Genomic DNA, 18,481 nt, shown 5'->3' with positions numbered 1-18,481 from the left:
ATCTCACCCCCCTTCTCTTAAACTATACTATAGATAAAATCTATTTCTGTCTGTTTCATAAAGTGGGCATATAACTTTCCTGCTCTGTCAAACAGGAAATGTTTATGCTAAATACGGCTAAGAGCCTTACAGTTATAAATGGCCTTTGGTTAATAGACTGAGAATTCCACTTAGCAGAGAGGTATGGTGGTGTTCATTCATCCCTGACAGAGAGAGGTTGGTCAAAGTATTTTGTAAGTCATAGCTTATTCTTACTTTTGACACAGAGCTGCATCTAAAAAGACATTTTGTTCTTCTGGTTGTTAATGTAGATGGTTTTGATCATTTGCACCATTTCTGGTCGTTTTCCCCCCTTATTCTCTCTCACTCACACACTTCTGTCCTAGCCTGTCCTCTCATCCCCTGCCCTTCCTTCTTCTTAGTTGCTCCAACACAGTCCCCCCGACCCCCTTTTCCTCTGGCAGCTCTTCGTGGCAGTGGCATAGCTAGGTTGTTTGACACTCGGGGCTTATAAATTTTTGTCACCCCATATGACATAATTATTTAATTGTTCATTCATTCACTCACTCACACATTTTTATACCAGCCCTTCCTCTAAGCGGCTCAGGATTGTGTACATGGTTCCTTCCCTTATTTTGTCCTCACAACAACCCTGTGAGATAGGTGAGACTGAGAGATAGTAATAGTCATGACATGAAGTGAATAATAATAATGGCCAGAAGTAAATGCACTGAATATTTCCCCACAAGCAATGCATGAAATTCTTCAGCAAATGGTATATAACATGATGGTATTATTCCTAAAAGCCACGATTTCCAGAGTTTTGGTCACTTGGGTGTCATCCCCCCCCCCCAGGATGTCTCATTGGCCTGTTTTGAGTTAAGGCAGTGGTTCCCAAACTTCTAACATTGGGACCCACTTTCTAGAATGACAATCTGTCAATCTGTCACCGGAAGTGATGTGTCACCGGAAGTGTCACCGGAAGTGATATCATGGCTGGAAGTGACATAATCAAGTGAAATAAAATAAATAATTATAAATAATTAAATTAAAGAAAAACAATAAATAAGGGGGACCCAGCCCTGTTCTACCAAGTTACTTTTCTATGTAGCCTCCCTCTCTTGAGAGTTTCCGGCAAGGCCTGAAGACACTGCTGTTTACTCAAGCCTTCTGATTCTCTGGCCTTTTTACACATTTTGTAGTTTTTACAGGCCTGATTTCTCTGTGACTTGCTCTTTTGTACTCTTTTTATTCTGTCTTTTAATCTGACTACTGTTTTTTAAGGTCGCTGTTAATGTGTTTTTAATGTTTTTATCTGCAATTTGTCTTAATCTATGTTTTTAAATGTGTTTTTTTTTTACATGTTGTTAGCCGCCCTGGGTCCCTTTAGGGAGAAGGGCAGGATATAAATAAAGTTTTATTATTATTATAACACCCTCCAACAAAAATATCAGTAAGATTTTCGGCCCTCCCCAGTGCCCAGTTCAGTGTACATTCTTATACTTCAAGCATATCGCTATCAGGACCTTTGCAAGTCTAGAAACAAAAATTGATCATACCAGCTGAAGCCTCTGTTTTATGCTTTGGGGGAGAGTGCTGCCTTCTGGAGCATTTGTTTAGCTCCACTTTCATCAGATTGGGACCATGCAGCCAGCCTTGCATTCCCCTTTGCCTGACCTGACCAGGAGCCAAGGCACGTTTGCTTACTCACAAGTAGATGCAACTCTGTGGCTTATTTTCGCTTTCCATAGGGCTCAATACATTTGTCTACTTGAAGGAAGGGACTTTCTTCTTAGCGTTTTTTGGGGGCTGCTTTCAGGACCATTCTGGTGTCGTTGGATTCCTGTCAGCCTGCCCTTTCCTATGGTTTAAGGCAGGGGTGCTCAATAGGTGGATCGCGATCTACCGGTAGATCACGAGGCAAAATCAGTAGATTGCGGAGTGCCGACCCCCCCCTCCTTCAGGTGCCTCTGGGAGGAAACGCCAGGAGTAAGGCCCATTGTACTCAATGGGGCTTACTCCCAGGTAAGTGTGGCTAGGATTGCAGCCTCACAGCCTAATCCTAGGCATGTCTACTCAGGAGTAAGTCCTGTTATACTCAGTGGGGCTCAAGGTACACCAACATACATTGTACACATAAATGTTATATGTTATGATGGCGCAAAAATTGTAAAAAAAAACTCTGGTAGATCTCCGGGCCTTGCTGGGTTTCAAAGTAGCTCTCGAGCCAAAAAAGTGTGAGCACCCCTGGTTTAAGGCATGTTTGCCTACTCGCAAATAAACACGCGATATGGCTCGGTTTAACTTTCCAGAGGGCTCCATGCATTTTTTGGCTTCTGTTTTTTTGGTCATAACTTTTGATGGAAAGGAGATATTTTACTCTGATTTTTTAAATTGCATTCCCCTGGAAATTCCGGATCCAATGGTATATAACACGATTGGGTTATCCGTAACCTCCACAACATTAGTGATGTTGGGTCATTTGTGGTGTCATCCCCCCCAAGTCTGGTACCTGGGGTGAACTGCCCCCCTGCCCCTCACTAGCTATGCCACTGCTTCCTGTCACATGTGCACACACACACAGATATATACAGAGCCCATCTGCCTCTCCCCCTTGCTATATAACAATTGTGTTTTGCAAACATCTTGGTCAGAAGTACAACTTTTGGAGATATAAACAACTTTTATAGGTTTGGTAATTTTCCTTACTTGCTTTTTAGTAAACATTTGTCTCTGTAAACAGTTCTTTTTAAATAAGGTTTCATGTCTATAATCAGCATTTGTTTCTTTTGCTAAATGCATAAATATATTTTAGTAAAACGTTGACACTTGTGATTTCCCTTTGAGGAGTATTTGCATGTTACATTTCTCATTTCAATAAATGAAATTTCTTTTTGAGCTTTTCTTTATTTTAGCATAGTTAAATCATTAATAGTTTAGTTTATTTCTTCCCCATTGTTTCCCATGACTTTTAAAATTCCTATGCCAGTTCTGTCATCAGCATTAGTGTTTTGCTAAAGTTTGGGGCTTAGGATATGTACTATAGTATGTCAACTCCTCCCTATCTCACTCATTTTGGGGTTTATACTGCCTGCAGTTGTGCTAGCATCTAAGGACATCAAGCATAGCATTACACTGGCATCTGTGCCGCTGCTAGATTTTGGCCTTTCAACTTCAAAATACAATACTTGTCAAGCAAATGATTTAGTTTCAGTGTCATCAAATACTTTGGAAATAGTAGTTTACCCATTAGTGAATGCTAAAAAATGCATTCACATTTTCTGACATACAGGTCTGCACCATCTTGTCATTGTAGCACCAACAAATTTTATTCTGCATTCTCCTCCTTTTTTGTTCCAAGTAGTGTACAAAAGGATGGATGACACTCTACTGCTCTCTCTGGTAGACTCACAGAATACATCTCTGGCTCATTCTATATATCATGGTTAGGATACTGTCTGCCAGTATTTTATAATTTAATGCACTGCTCAATTAAAAATAAATAAATCAGACCAAATTAATTTTTCATTCAACACAATTCTAAGTTTATTCATAAATATGTGTATCATTTTTCATTGGGACTTAATTCCAAATAAGCTCAGGATTGTAGTCTAGCATCACGCCTAGCAAGGAAAGTCTAAACCAGGGGTCTCCAAACTTTTTGGCTGGAGGGCTGCATCAAATGTCTGGGACGGTTTTGAGGGCAGAAAAAAAATTTAAATATAAAATTTATATAAATAAATTTGAGATGGAACTTAGATGTGTGAATAAATGAATGAATGGGCTCATTCATTCAACCTCTCTGGCCCTTAGAACACCCTCCAGATGCAACCAGAGCATAGTTCCAGTTATGTTTGGCAAAGTGGGCCAGGGGCTTTCAGGGGACAAGAGGCTGGCCACGGGCCAGATAGAGGCTTGCCGCGGGCCACATCTGGCCCTTGGGCCAGGGTTTGGAGACCCCTGGTCTAAACTATGCACTGCAGTAAACCCAAGATCCTTTGAAATAATACCATTCTTCTTGGTACATTTCCTTAGAATTAAGCCTAGAGAATTCAACAGGAAATTGTTCCCACTAGGATCACAACTCTAAAAGAGCAACAGCACTGGGGAAGCACATGCACAGTTGTTTCTATTTGGAAAGCTAGTGGTATTATTGCTAGCTGAAAAGCAGCTTGCCTGTTCTGCTAGTTGATAGCAGCAGTAAAAATTTCCATAACACTGCCAGCTGTGACAATGTTTCTCCAGTGTCTGGGATTGCAGTTTCAACCTTCAATTCTATTAATTGAAAGTAAGTCCCACTGTACTCAGTGGAATTTCCTGCAGAGCCATAGGATCTTACTGCAAAAGAATAATGGGTGATGAGCCTCAGAATTTAAATGCACCTTCTGCACTGTTTGCTGTCCTAATTATAAAATAAAATAAGAAAATCTGGCATAAAGCTTTTCAACCAGTGGTCTGAGCTTGGAAAGTTCCTAATGTCACAATAATGTGCTAACAAGAGCTGTTGCACAACCTTTTTTTTTAGTTTCCTATAGCAGTACCTAAAATACTGGCTATACAAAGCTGCTTCTAGAACATTTCAGATGTAGGACATTTCAGTATAGTTCAAATGTATATTTCCAAATGTATCTACTCTTGGATACATTCCATCCATTTACTCCCGGGTAAAGGTGGCTGGGAGGGCAGCCATGGAGCCCAATTCTAGGCAAGTTTACTCAGAAGCAAGTCCGCTCTAGTCAGTGGGGCTTGCTCCCGGGTAAAGGTGGCTGGGAGGGAAGCTTCCTCGTCATCACGGGATCTGCAAGGAAGGCGCAGGGTCTACCCCGACTGCCGGCAGGACAGTTTCCCGCCTGCAGGCGCAGTGTGCACGGGGAGGTCTGCAGCTGTCATCCCACCAGCAAAGACGCACGCGAGCTCCTGAGAACTCGAGCGTTTCTCGTCCGTCCCGCGGCACTCGTCAGCGCGCTCTTCTCGTCGAGCGACCGCACGTGTGCTAAGCTTGTCCCACCGAGGATACCGTAGTGGCCTGTCCGCTCTGCGCATGCGCTCTCGTGGTCAACGCGGCGGCTGCCTCGCAGGGTCATGGCTGCTCTGGGCGCGAGGCTGTGGGGGTTCCCTGCCGCGGCGCGCAGTGAGTACCCGGCAGGGCGGCTGGGAGTTCTCCGCTTCTCCTCGCAGCTTGGCGTTCACGTGCTAGTAGTGACTGCTCCGTGTGGATAGCCCACACTTTCCTGGGAGTAAGCCCCGTTGACTGTAGTGGGACACTAATAGGACTTACTGTTGAGTAGACATGCTTACACAGCTTGGGCTGTGAGTCCCTTGCTGTGCTTTCACGCAGGCCAAAGAGCTGGGCTGGCAGGAGGCTCTCCTGACAGACCTCTGGAGTGGAACAGGAACCAGCCCTGGGAACTCCCTGCAGTGTGCAGAACACGCAGGACCCTGGAAGATGAAGGTTCAGGTTTTTCCAAGTAGAGAATCAATTTTTGAAAAAAACAAATGCAGTGGGAGAGGGACAGCCTTGAACGCGGGGTGCTGCTGGTGCTGGGTGAGCACTGGTGGTCTGCTGGGTGACTTTTCTGAAGTGCTCTCTTGGAACACGCACTCCATGTAAGGTATTCTGTGACTTAATGTGAATTGCTAGTCTAGTCCATGGCAAGCATTGTTGTAACACTGTGAAAGGAAACACCTGGAGAATAAAGGGTTCTGTGCAGTGTATTTGTAGATTTGGGATGGACCCTCCAGAGGTGATCAGCCCATGGAGGCCAGAAGTGGCCTTCTAAGGTAGTCTCCAGAGGATTAGGGGGCCCTAAGACACGTGGATTTCATCATCCACAGGTTTTGGTATTCATGCATTTTAACTTGTGCAAATTCAAGTATACTGCTGAGAGAGAGACTTCACTCAGATTGCCTGCAGCAAGCATGAGATGGAAGATGTGAATCTGCTGTTTCCTCAGTCAGTTCCCGTGTGTGTCTCAGCATAATTCTAGTTTTTTTAAGTACTTTTTTTTGTACAACATAGCCTCTAAATGCAACAATTTTAGGGATTTTCATGAGTCATTTTGACTACTGTACTATATATGTAATATTTGTCTTACATGCAGACTTTAGAACCTCACTACCGCACTACCTCATTGTATATGAATTGCAGCTTTGAGACTGCAATTCTGTGCACTGCTTACTAGGATGTAATTCCTACTAAGCACTGTAATCTTCTTGGTGTATGTGTATCAGATTGGGCTGTTGGTTACTTGGCTGTAACATCTAGGTTCCTGAGGCTCAGTTGTACAGTTACAGTAGGAGAAGTATCATGTTCAAACTTACAGGAAATTAACTGAAGATTTGTCCCTTGAAGGGTGCATTTCTTTCTCAGTTGGATGCCTGAACTCTAAAGATGGTGAACCAGCAAAATTTAAGCCACCTCCAAAGCCAGTTATTGTTGATGAATCAAAGGATCATTCGGCAGAGAGACGGTAATTTTCATTTCATATTTGACTATATACCACTGTATTATACAAAAGTGCCTTTGAGGTAACTGTAAGCCAATGTCTCTTATAAAGTCAAGGACTGGGAGTAAACAGTTTAGAATAAATTGGTTTTCACAATCATTAGAAGAAATCATTAGAATCTTTTCCCCCCTCACTTCTACAGTTTCCTTATAGGCTATGATCCAGAGTAGTGGTTCACCAGGACCCACTTTTTAGAATGACAATTTGTTAGGACCCACCAGAGGTGATGTCATTAACCTGGAAGTGAAGTCATGGCTAGAAATGGCATCATCAAGCAGGAAAATTTTAACACCTCCCCATTACAAAATTGAATTAAGTAAGGATAGGATTGCAGCCTAACACTTTCCTGGGAGGAAGCCCCATTGAATACAATAGGACTTACTCCTGAGTAAACATGCATAGGATTGTGCCCTAAGTAAATTAAAAATTTACAATAAGTTTAAAAATTTCTTTAAAAAAGAACCATCCTAACCCTCCCAAGCAGTTGCTGATCTGTTTCAAAAGAAATTCTCCCAACATCCCAAAGGCTGCAATCCTATTGATACTTATTTGGGATAAGCCCCATCAACTATCATTGTTAAAGGCATATACATAGTAGCCTGTTAAAAGTACAGTACAGATCTGTAACATTTCCCCAAATGTAGTCATATACCATGGTAGCATCAAGTCTAATACAGGCGCGTGCTTCTTAATGACCTTCGATGGCTGCCACTGGTCAGGAGGTCACACCCCCAAGGCTTTGAAGCTGAGGGGAAACTCCACTCCCCTCGCTTCCAGAGGCTTTTCTGAGCCTTCCAGAGGCAGCGCATGGGTGAGCACTGCCTCTGGGAGGCTCAGAAAAGCCTCCAAAGTCAAGGGGAGTGGCGCTTCCCCTCACTTCCTTTCTCCTGGAGGCTTTGCATACCATCAAGCCCTGCGTGATGACAGTGATGCCGTTCCACATTCCTGTTGCTAAGCTGTGCACGACTGTATATTTAAAATACTCATTGAAATGAATGGGGACCATTGGCTTGCGACCCACCTAGTGGGTCCTGATCCACAGCTTGAAAAACACTGCTGTAGAGACTTACTTGGGAGTAAGTTCCATTTAACTCAGTGGGACTTACTTTTAAGTAGACTTGCATAAGATTGCACTATTAATCAAATAGCCTGTTGTTAATATGAGATGTGGCCATCCTGAAAGATGTCTATAGAAACAGCTATCTAAGAATCTTCTGTAAAATAAATATATTTTTTAAAAAAAGCTTCATATTTATTTATTTATTTATTTATTTATAACTGTTCTACAGCAGTAGTATATTAACAAAAATTAACAGAAAACTTTTACTTATAAAGCATGCCAAGGCTGCAATCCTGTGCACACTTACCTGGGAGTAAGTTCCTTTGAAGTCAGTGGGGCTGGCTTCTGAGTAGATATGCTTATAATTGCACTGTAAGGCTGCGTTCTTATGCAGTCTTACATGGGAATGAATTCCACTGAAGTCTTACTTCTGAGTAAGACCATACATAGGATTGTGCTGTTAAATTTAATCTGAAAAGTATCCTCCTTGAAAGTTAATATTTGCATTGCAAGCCATGTGGTTTATAATATGGCAAGCTACCATTTGCTTTTATGTTGATAAAGGTATTTGTGTATCTGACAGATTTCTGAGTCCTGAATTCATCCCTCCTCGGCAAAGAACAAATCCATTTAAATTCTACCTGGAAAGAAAAGATATGCTGCAACGGAGAAAAGTAATGAATATTCCCGAGTTCTACGTTGGTCAGTAGCACATCTAGACTATAAATCTCATAATGTGTGATTGGGTACAGTAGAAAAATAATGGTGAATTTGCTTTAGAAGTTGTATATGCCCTCAGCATGTAAGAATTTTAATCATGTAACTGGTGCTTCATAGCTATTAGAAAGCTTTTTTGAAGGAATAAAGAGCAGATACAACAATATTTTAAAATCTCACCTTAAAAATATTTCACCATTTTAAAGAGAAAACATTTCATAAGAATTTTTCACTATTTCCCAAAATGTTCAATTTTTCCACTAGAAGAGTTGTAGGAAACAAGAAAAAAAATAGTTTTACCCACCCCATTTTTCTACATCAGGGCTTTTCAAACTGGGGCGTTGCACCGCTCCAGCCTGCAGGCCTTGGCGCCTGCCCCCTTAAGGGGTGGGGGCAGCCTGGAGGCAGGGAGGAGGCAACAGCATGATCCCCAGGATCACGCCACTGCCTTCCCCCACCCCTGCTCTCTCCCCTCTCTCGCCCACGCAAGAACTTAGTGGCTCTCAAACTCTCCCAGAGAGTTTGAGAACCACTGCTTTACATGTTCTTTTTCCTCAGGTCTTCATATCTCTAGTTTTGTATTGACCTTATAGTCTGTCCATGATGTGTTAAATTGTTGCTTTTTGTTTCTGGCAGGAAGCATACTTGCTGTTTCCACAGCAGATCCCTATGCCAGCGGAAAGAAAAGCATGTTTGTAGGACTTTGTATACAGCGCTCAGGAAAAGGACTTGGAGCAACCTTCAGACTTCGAAACATAATAGAAGGACAGGGTGGGTATATGGTTGAATTCATGCCTTTTGATTTTCAGTTTATGGGCAGAGGGAACTGCTAAAAGTACTGGTTTCATTTTCTGTTTGTAAACATTAATTATGTGTGATAACCATAATTCAGCTCAATTCTCACTCCAGTTTTTTCCTTCTTCCGCTGAGAGCATTTTGCTTGTAAGAAGATATAGGGCACGTGCACATTCAGATCTTGTGCATATCTACTCAGAAGGAAGTGCCATTGTGTTCAATGGCTGACTTTTGGGTATGTTGGTGCATAGGACTGTTGCAGTTCTTCTATCTCAGTTGCTGGACATATTCTAATGATGGTCTGCATAATCATAGGAATCTGCTCTACAGGAATCTGATTGTTGTTGCCCCTACCTCCATTGGAAACCCTGTTTGGGGTTGCAGGAATTGTGTATAAAACATTGCGTTATTGTAGAATGCAGACCTTTGGACTGACTTTAATCGGTGTTTCCCACGACTTCCCAGGGCAGGCATTCTGAACCTTCTTTTGTGATGCTACACCCTTAAGGAGGGTAGTGACCTGTTCGGGGACCTATAGTGATGTTGGAATGGCACTTCCAGATTTTGCTGTCACCGCCAAACACATGTAAATTAAAAAGGGTTGGTTTTTTTTTAAACTTACATGTGGGGTGGTGGCACTGGCACCCAGAAGTGCCATTCTAATAGCACTATGGGTTCCTAATCTGGTCACTGTTGTCCTTAAGGGGATATTGTTGCAAAAGAAGGTTAGGAACTACTGATTTAGATTTTGTGTGTGTGTTTTTTTCCTGGAGTACAGCATCTCTGCTTTGCCAAACCACATTGCTCCAAGTCCGTACTTAAAAAAAAATAAAGCCCATAGTACATCAAGTCTTCAGTTAAAGTTGTTTTGTTAGAAGTTGTTTCATTTTAAAGTTGCTGAGGGGGGAAAAAAAACCTAATTCCTGGCTGGCGCCACTGTCTGTGTGGAGTTTGCACATTCTCTCCATGTCTGCTTGGGTTTTCTCCTTCCCTGAAAGCTCATATTTATTTCAGTGTTCAATATTAGAAGTGTTTGGGGTCTTTATTTAGAAGTTTGATGAAGATTTCTCTGTAGTAGTTGGCATCCTTCAGTCTCGAAGACTATGGTATGTCTGAATGGTGGTTCTGGAACAGTGTTCTCTCCAGTGCGTGAAGCCTGGGTAAAGTAGGTATGGAGGATAGGCTGTTACCCTTGCAGCAAATCCCCCCTCTCCACGTAGCTGAAATGGTCCAATGCAAAGGCAGAAGCCAATACGGTTGGTTCCAGTCGCGTTGCAGGAGTTGCGAGAACGTGACTGTGTTCAGCCATGAACTGCCTCAGGGACTCCGGCTCCGGATTTTGCCTCAAGGTTGACTCCTGAAGCCTTTTCCATAACTGGATGTAGCCACAAGGCAGTGGAGGTTTGGAATCAGAGTTTTCCTCCTCTCAGATGAGCTGCCATCCCAGGCTAACGAGTCCCACCTACCCGGTGGCCGTTTAGTTGCCTCTTACAAGTACAGCCAAACTGAGGGCCTATTCTTATACCCCTGCCCTTCTCTGTAGTGGCACCACAACTATGGAATTCCCTCCCAAGGGAATGAAGAACTATTCCTTCCCTCATGGCTTTTTGGTGAGAGCTCAAAACATACCTGTTTCATCTCGCATTTATCGGATAGGTGTCTATTTGCTGTCTGCACATCTATAACAGTGCTGTGGTTTGACTGCTTCCCTGGACTAATTTGTCCCCCTCCATGGCTTGACAATGTGTACTGGGTTTTTGCTCTGTTTTAATGCTTTCTTTTTTAATGTTTTAGTGTTTAACAGTTAACATTAATGTTTTAATGGTTTGTTAAGTGTTTTTTCTTTTTTCCCTCTCATTACTGTGATGTATTGTACATTTCTTATCCACAATCTTTGTAAACCACTTTGGGCATTTGCTTCAGCATGGGAAAGGCCGGATATAAATTTTTATAAAATAATGTTTCTGTCACTAGAAATATGCTATAGGAACTTAACTCTTGTTTACATATATCAATTAGCCTATGTGGTAAAATTGGTTTTGTTAAAGTCATTTCATTTAAAGTTGTATCAACAACTTTAAGTAAACACTTGCTGTACTAAATTTTTGGAGTGCGCTTGAAGTTTCAGAAAAAATATCTCCAGAGTTGATGTGGAGGCCTTTTCCAGCTTGCCAGAATTATTTTCTGGATGTTCCCTCCCTCTCTTTTTCTTAGTTGCTCAGTGCAATTTGAAAGTGTCATTGAATGCATTGGGGATTATTTTCAAGTAGGTATGCATAGGATCTGACTATTTGGCAATTTTCTTTTAATTAATATGGGATTCCTTATCAGCTGGAATCATTGCATACCTATCAAATTGCACTCACTTAGAACATGGTTTTTCAAACCCTGGCCTGGGGGCCGGATCTGTGCTTGGGGAAAAGCTTTGTGAGCAGAGCTTATTATTCCGCGTTCATTCACAGTAGATCTGGGCACCAGGACACTTGCACACAGGCAGCTGCATCTGCCCTGTCGTCTTGTTGCACAGCCTTTTGGGAAGCTGGGCATTGGACGTGACCGACCAGAACATCTTGGTGTCTAGATCACTGGAATAAATGTGGCATGGAGGCAGAAGGGTAAACTCCGGTCCAAATGGGGACTGCTTTTTTGAAGGACAGCGGTTGCAAGTTTGGTGATCACTGCCTTAAGAGACAAAAAGAATGTCTTGCCAAAGTTTTGTTAAGCAGGTATTTGGCAATGGTAGGAAAGTATCACAGATGAATGTTTTAATGTTGCTCCAGTAAGCATTTTTGGTATACTAGAAACAATTTCATTGAACTAGTATGGCTTGAGAACATCTCATCAAGTCAGCTAGATGGTACTGTGCTATACAACATGGATGTTCTTACACTGTAATAGCTATTATTGTTATCTATGTTTTAAAAGCCATTTCTACTGAACATTGTATATATGCAACAGGGACACCTATGGGCTAGGCAGAAATGGGCTAATATAACTTTGTGTTCTGAGCATGACAACTGCCTCACTAAATCAGATTATGTTTTCCTGTTAAGGTATTGAAATTTGCTATGAACTATACAGTCCTCTAATTCATGAGATCAAGGTTCTGAAACTGGAGAAGAGATTGGATGATAACTTGATGTATTTACGAGATGCCCTTCCAGAATACAGCACTGTTGATATCAACATGAAGCCTGTACCATATTCAGTTAGTGATGAAGTTCCCATTAACAAGGTAATAAGAGCTAGACATCTATGGTTGGCGATTAATTATGTTAGAAGTTCATTTTGTAATTTGAAGCTGTTGTATGGCACTGGTACATGAAGTTTACCAGTGTTCTGAGTTTGGTCGGCAGTCAAAATTGACGCGTGTTGGAATGGACGTGTGCCAGCTCAGCACTATCCTACCTATGCAAAAGCACCAGAATGGGTGGACTGCACCTCTGTGAAAGAACCAACATGGCCATCCATAATTTGGGGACCCAGGGTGCTTTGAGGCTCTTGGCAGAGGCTCTCCAATTGGGTCAAGCAATGGCTACCTCTCCAAAGGGATTTACTCTTCTCTACTGTCAGCAACTTGCACTAGAGATAGTTAGCCAGTGTTTTCATAGCAACGAAGAAAAATGCATTCTTATTGCTAGCGATTGCAAGGCTAGCAATAATTTGTCTTGTGAGCTCCCTCAGGCATTTGGTGAGCCACTGTGAGATACAGGAAGCTGGACTAGATGGGCCCTTGGCCTGATCCAGCAGGGCTATTCTTATGTTCTTATGTTCAAACTTATCCCAACATCCAAGAACTGTTATAGTGGAGCTTTCAAAAGCTACCTTTTTGAAAGTTGGTTGTTTGGGTGTATGTGCAAGTGAGTATACACCTGCTTTGGAACCCAAAGTAGCAAATAGCAAATTACTATCAGTAGGCAATTCTTTAATTATTGGCAGAAGCACAAGTAAATTGTCAGCCATAATGAGCACCTGACAGTGGAAATGCCACTACTGTTTTCACAACTTATGTTTAGAGTCACGCTGGGACAGTTAAAACACCTACAGGTCTCTGTGATATAAAAGAATGTAAAACAAAGCAGAATTAAGTGCTACTTTTTGTGCTCTGGCATGATTGATGGGAAAAAGGTGTTCTTGCTAACAGTACTAAACAGTACTACTGCAGGCATTACTGTACACTTTTAAAAAAACAAACCAATGTAATACATGATCTGACATTTTTTGCTTCCAATTTCTCTAGATGAAGGTCAGAATGAAGCCTCGGCCGTGGTCAAAACACTGGGAACATCCCAAATTCAACATTCAGGGCATCAACTTTGATTTGTATCTTCATGAGAGAGACAAAGAGAGAGTGGAAAAATGGAGTATGCCTTGGAGAGAATTTGATATGATGAAAGAGTATGATACATCAAAAATTGAGAAGGAAATCTGGGCAGAAGTGAATGAAGGGCAAAAAAAATGAGGCACAATCATGAAAGACTATCTAGGAAGACCAACTCCATTTTAGCATTTTGGGTTCTAAATATTGTCTTGTTCAAAGTACTGTCTGCCACATGAACAAGGAGTGTGTTATTTTTTCTACTTTTTTTCATTCACCAGCCCCTGTGCCACATACTGTCTTGTTCCTGAAGACCCCCCAACAGCAGACCTGCAAAAGAATGACGCACTGTGTGCCTTTTTCGCAGCTTGTTCCATGATTAATGTTGTGTGTGCTCCTGAATAAGTGTGAACATAAAGAGCTTTTAGTAGGACTAAATTAGACCTGGTTTTTAAATATGTAGTTAGGCCTTTTGGGTGTGGGGTGTGGTGCTATTTGCTACAAGAAGGTCACTACCTTCAAGCAGCAGCTTGTGGGTGCATGTATGAGAACAATCTGGATTGGGACTACAATGCAGCATATCGTCTCAAATAGGAGGGGTTCTAGCTATTTGCACACATGCATGTAAAGCTAACTGAAGTGTTCCGAAGTCAGTTGTTTTCTAGTTTTTCCCATGTCTAAGTTTCTGCATCTGTCTTACTTATACAGGCATGCCCTATCTGTTCCAGGGACCCCCATGCATGCAGATACTGGGGATGCCTGTATTAATAGCAGCCCTCTGCACACCCATTAACGTTCTTTCAAGGCTTACCAGTAAGTGTTTCTTGCTTTATACAGGGCACTATAAGCATTTAAGCTTATAGTGTGAAGAGAGCAAGCAGCCTGAATGCCTGATGGAAATTAACTGCTTCCTGTTTAGCATTAAGTCAATTTTCATCAGGTATTTAAGCTGCCGGCAGCTTGCTCTCTTCACACTATAAGCTTGAATGCTTATAACACCCTGCAGGGACTGGCACTTGACTCTAGTTGACTCAACTTGAACAAAAACACTGGTTTTGACAAGTTGTGGACAGTCCTGACCACCCAATTTGACTTGTGGCTAGTGACTCAAAAAATAAGTCTAGGCTCTAAATGACTCGAGGTTCTGGTGCATGTGTTCTTGTTTACTTTTCTTGCTGCTTCTGTATTGCGCCAAAGACCTTGTGGGCAATCCAGAAGCTGGCCTTCAGACCAACAGTAGCAGGAGAGAAGGTTGGGTTTGAGGGGCTAAGGGGAGGAACACACACATACCCCATCACCTCCACCTCCTTTTTCCTGTGAAGTTTTGCTCATGGAAATCCTTCTCACCACTTGACATTTCTCAAAATGACTGACCCAGGGCTTGAAATTTTTTACAAGTAGAGTTGCAACATATGTTAAAACTCACAAGTTGAGCTTACTGAGTGGAGCACATCCCTGGTGCTGTGTTTACAGCAAGGAACACCGGTAAGCCTTTAAAAAATGTTAATGGGTTCGTGGGGGAGGTGTGGATAATTGAAATTGAGGATACTGGATCCATGGATATGGGGGCTCACCTCTACATTTGGAATAAATTTTAAAAGCAGTATTCTGGACATCCTCTTGACTAAGACAATTGAATTTAATTATAGTTTGACTTGGTCTTGTCACTTTTGTTGTTGCGCATGTCTAATCATTGACAAAACTGAAATGAAATAGAGAACAACTTAACATTGCCTCACTCCAGCTACATGCATCCAGTAACAGACACTTTTAGTAAGTGGAAATAAGAGCTCTGCACTGTAGGGCCCAGTGAGAACTGCTGATTATAAAAATATCAGGAGCTTTCTTGTGTACTATTAGATTCAATCAAGCCAGGTCTCACTATCCATATAACCTACTGCAAGTACAATTTCAGAGCTGTACTTCCTACCCTAAGAAAACTGTCATTCACCTGCACAGCTAACCTGTTCCACAATCTTATAGAAAAAGGGATTGTTGTTCAGAATGAAAGATGTTCAAATTGGGCCAACTTAAACAAGGTAATGTAAAAACCTAACAGTGCTTTAACTTCAGTGTGAAGATTTCATTTTATTATACACTCTAAAATGAATTTATACAAAAATAACCAGACCATCACTTCAATCAATATAATATTTGTGGATAATACAGAAAACTACACAAATAGTTTTTCAATATACAGGTTGATCACCCCTGACCACAAGTGTTTCAAACTTCTTTGGATTTTGGAATACTTGTATATACATAATGAGATATCTCAACAAAGCCTGAATAAAATGACAAAATAAACTGTAGGAGGTCAAAGACTGAGAGAATGACCAAATACAGGTGTGTGTCGCTTTGTGATGGGGGATACTTTCTCAAATCCCTGCTGCTAAGCAAATCCATCACTAAAATAACAGGCAGTCCCACTGTATGATACAACAAATGGTGCTTGTTACCACCAGGCTTGGAGAAGCAGGCAGCAGAGCAGTTGCAGTTTGCCTAAACTGTCCTGCAGGTCAATCTGATCCTTTGTTTTTCAGTCCTTCCAGTATGGCTTGCAAATCCTTTGGCAGTTAGTGAAGCAGAACAGCTGAACTTGCCCTGTATCAGCTGGGCTTGCCTGCTGACTCTCTTGAGCGCAATCCTTTGATCTCCCAGACAGGTGGAAATGAGGCATCTGTGGCTGCATGTGACCTCTTGCCTCAGTTCCGGAGTTCAGAAGATCATGCTCATCAGGCAAGTGGCTGATACAGGGTAAGTTCAGCTGTTCTGCTTCACTAACTGTCAAAGGATTTGCAAGCAATGCAGGAAGGATTCAAAAACAAAGGTGTCTGAGGTTTGGTTGTAGAGGACCCACCACCATTGTATTTGTAGGTCGTCATTCTTTGGAAGGTCACTAAGCAATGCACACCTGTAACACTGTTTGCTGCAGACTTGTTCATTTGCTTAGAATTGACTTCAGATGTTCCATTTTATGTTCTTCAAGGAAGTCATCTGCAATACGTAAAGATTTAACCTTCACCAACAGAAGAATCACATTCTTTATTTCATTGCTGAAACAAAAATAGAAAACATTAATTGTATGAATCTGAACACAGACAGTGTTACAACAACTCAAGAAATCGGGGAGATTTGAGCTTACTTGTGAATTCCCTTCTCGGTGGTCTCCATGGCAGGGTCAGTCCTTAACATTTGGGAAGCTCCTCCCTCTCAGGCAGGCAGGTCAGGTTACAAAGTCTTTCTGAGGGGAGGGGCTCCCTCAATTCCCTGGACTACAAAAGCCTCGATGGCACATCCCATGGCCATGGAGATTCCACCGGAGAAATGCTGTTTATGCACAGAAATTTCTGTAAAGTTCACCAAGCAACAAATAGCTCAAATGCGCCCTTCCCTTTTTATACAGATCCACAGTTCCCCATTGTCATTACCTTTGTTTGTTACTTACAGTCACACAAAGGATCACCTATCTTGCTTTACCCAAATGCTGTAAGTATATTTAAAGTACCCTGAATGCACTATCCTAAACCTGTGGGGGGATGCATTCATTCCCCTCCATCACAGAACCCTATCTCCATGGTCCCCCGTACCCACTAACTTTGTTTATGTTGTTTACAGTTCTGTGAAGGATCATGTATCTTGCTTTACCCAGACACTATAAGCAGAAGGCTTACAGCAAGGGCAAGCAGGCAGCCTGCAGGCAGTCCCGTTAACATTCTCTTAGTTGTCCTTTCTCGCTGCAGGCTGCCTGCCTGCCCTTGCTGTAAGCCTTCTGCTTATAGTGTCTGGGTAAAGAAATACATGACCTTTTGCAGAACTATAAACAACATAAACAAAGGTAATGGGTGTGGGGGGGGGGGCATGGAGCTATCTGTGGTTTCCTGTATCTGGGAAGGGGGCAGAAAACTGGAAGTCATGTCATTTTGGCTGAAAAGGCCATTCTGAGCCTTTGCTTTGGAAGCTTCATTTAACATCAGGCATCCTTGACAATGGGGTCATCACTATCGTTAAGCAATGCACAACTGTATATGATAAGTGCAACTAGAATACTTTACGCATAATATTGGAAAACTACAGATATTCTGTCGATAGAAGAATGGTGGATGAAAGATATGAACTTTGCAGAAATGGATAAACGTGTGAGCTTACTTAAAGAGAATAACATTTTAGGAAGAACTAGAAATCAATTACTGACTTTCTCCATGAGAGAGAGAATAATGAGTTGTGGATTTAAGGAAGAGATTGAAAGGAATAGAGAACATTAATCTGAAATTGAATACTTTTAATGAGAAGATCAGAGGGGCTGTTGGAGATACAACATGTATACTGATGGAAGTTTAGATTATTAAGATATAAAACTAAGTAATTAGACCTGTGCTACAATATTAGAGGTATTTTTTGTACTTTTTAATGTATCTTTAATGTTTGTTTCTCTTTTCCTTTTTTGTCTTTTTTCACAACAAAACAAAAATAGACTGGTAAAGTGAGAAGCGTGCAAGCTGCCCCCCCCCAACCCAGTGCACATCACTGATGACCCACCCAAGCCTTCTAGTGGGCCTAGACTTCAGTAAGAAGTCAGTTTGAAAGGTTCACCATGATGTTCAGAGGGGATAGGTCAGTCCATCTTCACTTCTATAGTCCATTTTGAACGTAGGTGAGCAGAGAGGAGGAGCTATTCTATACCCAGGCCCAATGGTGGGTGAGCATTGGAGATAAGAGTACCAGACAGTAAGAACTTCGCGCTTGTTGTTTTATGCTGTTTCTGTTTATAATTGTATTTCTGTCTAAAGAGCCTTTTGGGAAGAGGTTCATCTAGATCTGGCCTAGGCGTTTGCCAGCTACCAGAGTGGGACTCAAACTAATAGGCCTCTAATGGGAGGAGGAGCCAACAGTGGACGAACAGACTCCAGGAGTTCCTGGGAGACAGTTTGTTTTCCCCCAAATAGTGCAGGTCTGAAGAGAACCTGAAGATCTTTGTTAGGAGAGACAAGATCTTCATCGGTGCAGGTATCTGGGAAACTGAAAGCCCGACCAGGGGGAGGGGCTTTCTTCTCAGAGAAGTCTAACCGTTTGTGATAGTATTGG

The 18,481-nt window shown here is 42.0% G+C and overlaps 2 protein-coding genes across 3 annotated transcripts in view; one reads left to right on the top strand and one right to left on the bottom strand.

The window, feature by feature from the left end:
- The first annotated feature begins 5,053 nt into the window (after positions 1-5,053).
- MRPL19 (mitochondrial ribosomal protein L19) lies at positions 5,054-13,834 on the top strand. Its single transcript, XM_066635076.1, has 6 exons — positions 5,054-5,131; positions 6,353-6,470; positions 8,150-8,268; positions 8,920-9,054; positions 12,132-12,313; positions 13,319-13,834. Exons 1-6 carry the CDS (start codon positions 5,083-5,085, stop codon positions 13,538-13,540), a joined length of 825 nt encoding a protein of 274 aa, XP_066491173.1. The 5' UTR covers positions 5,054-5,082; the 3' UTR covers positions 13,541-13,834.
- A 2,146-nt stretch (positions 13,835-15,980) lies between these two features.
- GCFC2 (GC-rich sequence DNA-binding factor 2) overlaps positions 15,981-18,481 on the bottom strand; it is a 41,377-nt gene continuing 38,876 nt past the window's right edge. For both annotated transcript variants that reach the window (XM_066634861.1, XM_066634950.1), the window contains one exon: positions 15,981-16,452. In XM_066634861.1, the coding sequence (XP_066490958.1) occupies positions 16,338-16,452 (115 nt within the window). In that variant the 3' untranslated portion in view covers positions 15,981-16,337. The remainder of the gene's footprint in view (positions 16,453-18,481) is intronic.

Source organism: Tiliqua scincoides, chromosome 1, assembly GCF_035046505.1.
Source record: "Tiliqua scincoides isolate rTilSci1 chromosome 1, rTilSci1.hap2, whole genome shotgun sequence".
NCBI lineage: Eukaryota > Metazoa > Chordata > Lepidosauria > Squamata > Scincidae > Tiliqua > Tiliqua scincoides.
This window is presented reverse-complemented; position numbering and strand designations above follow the sequence as displayed.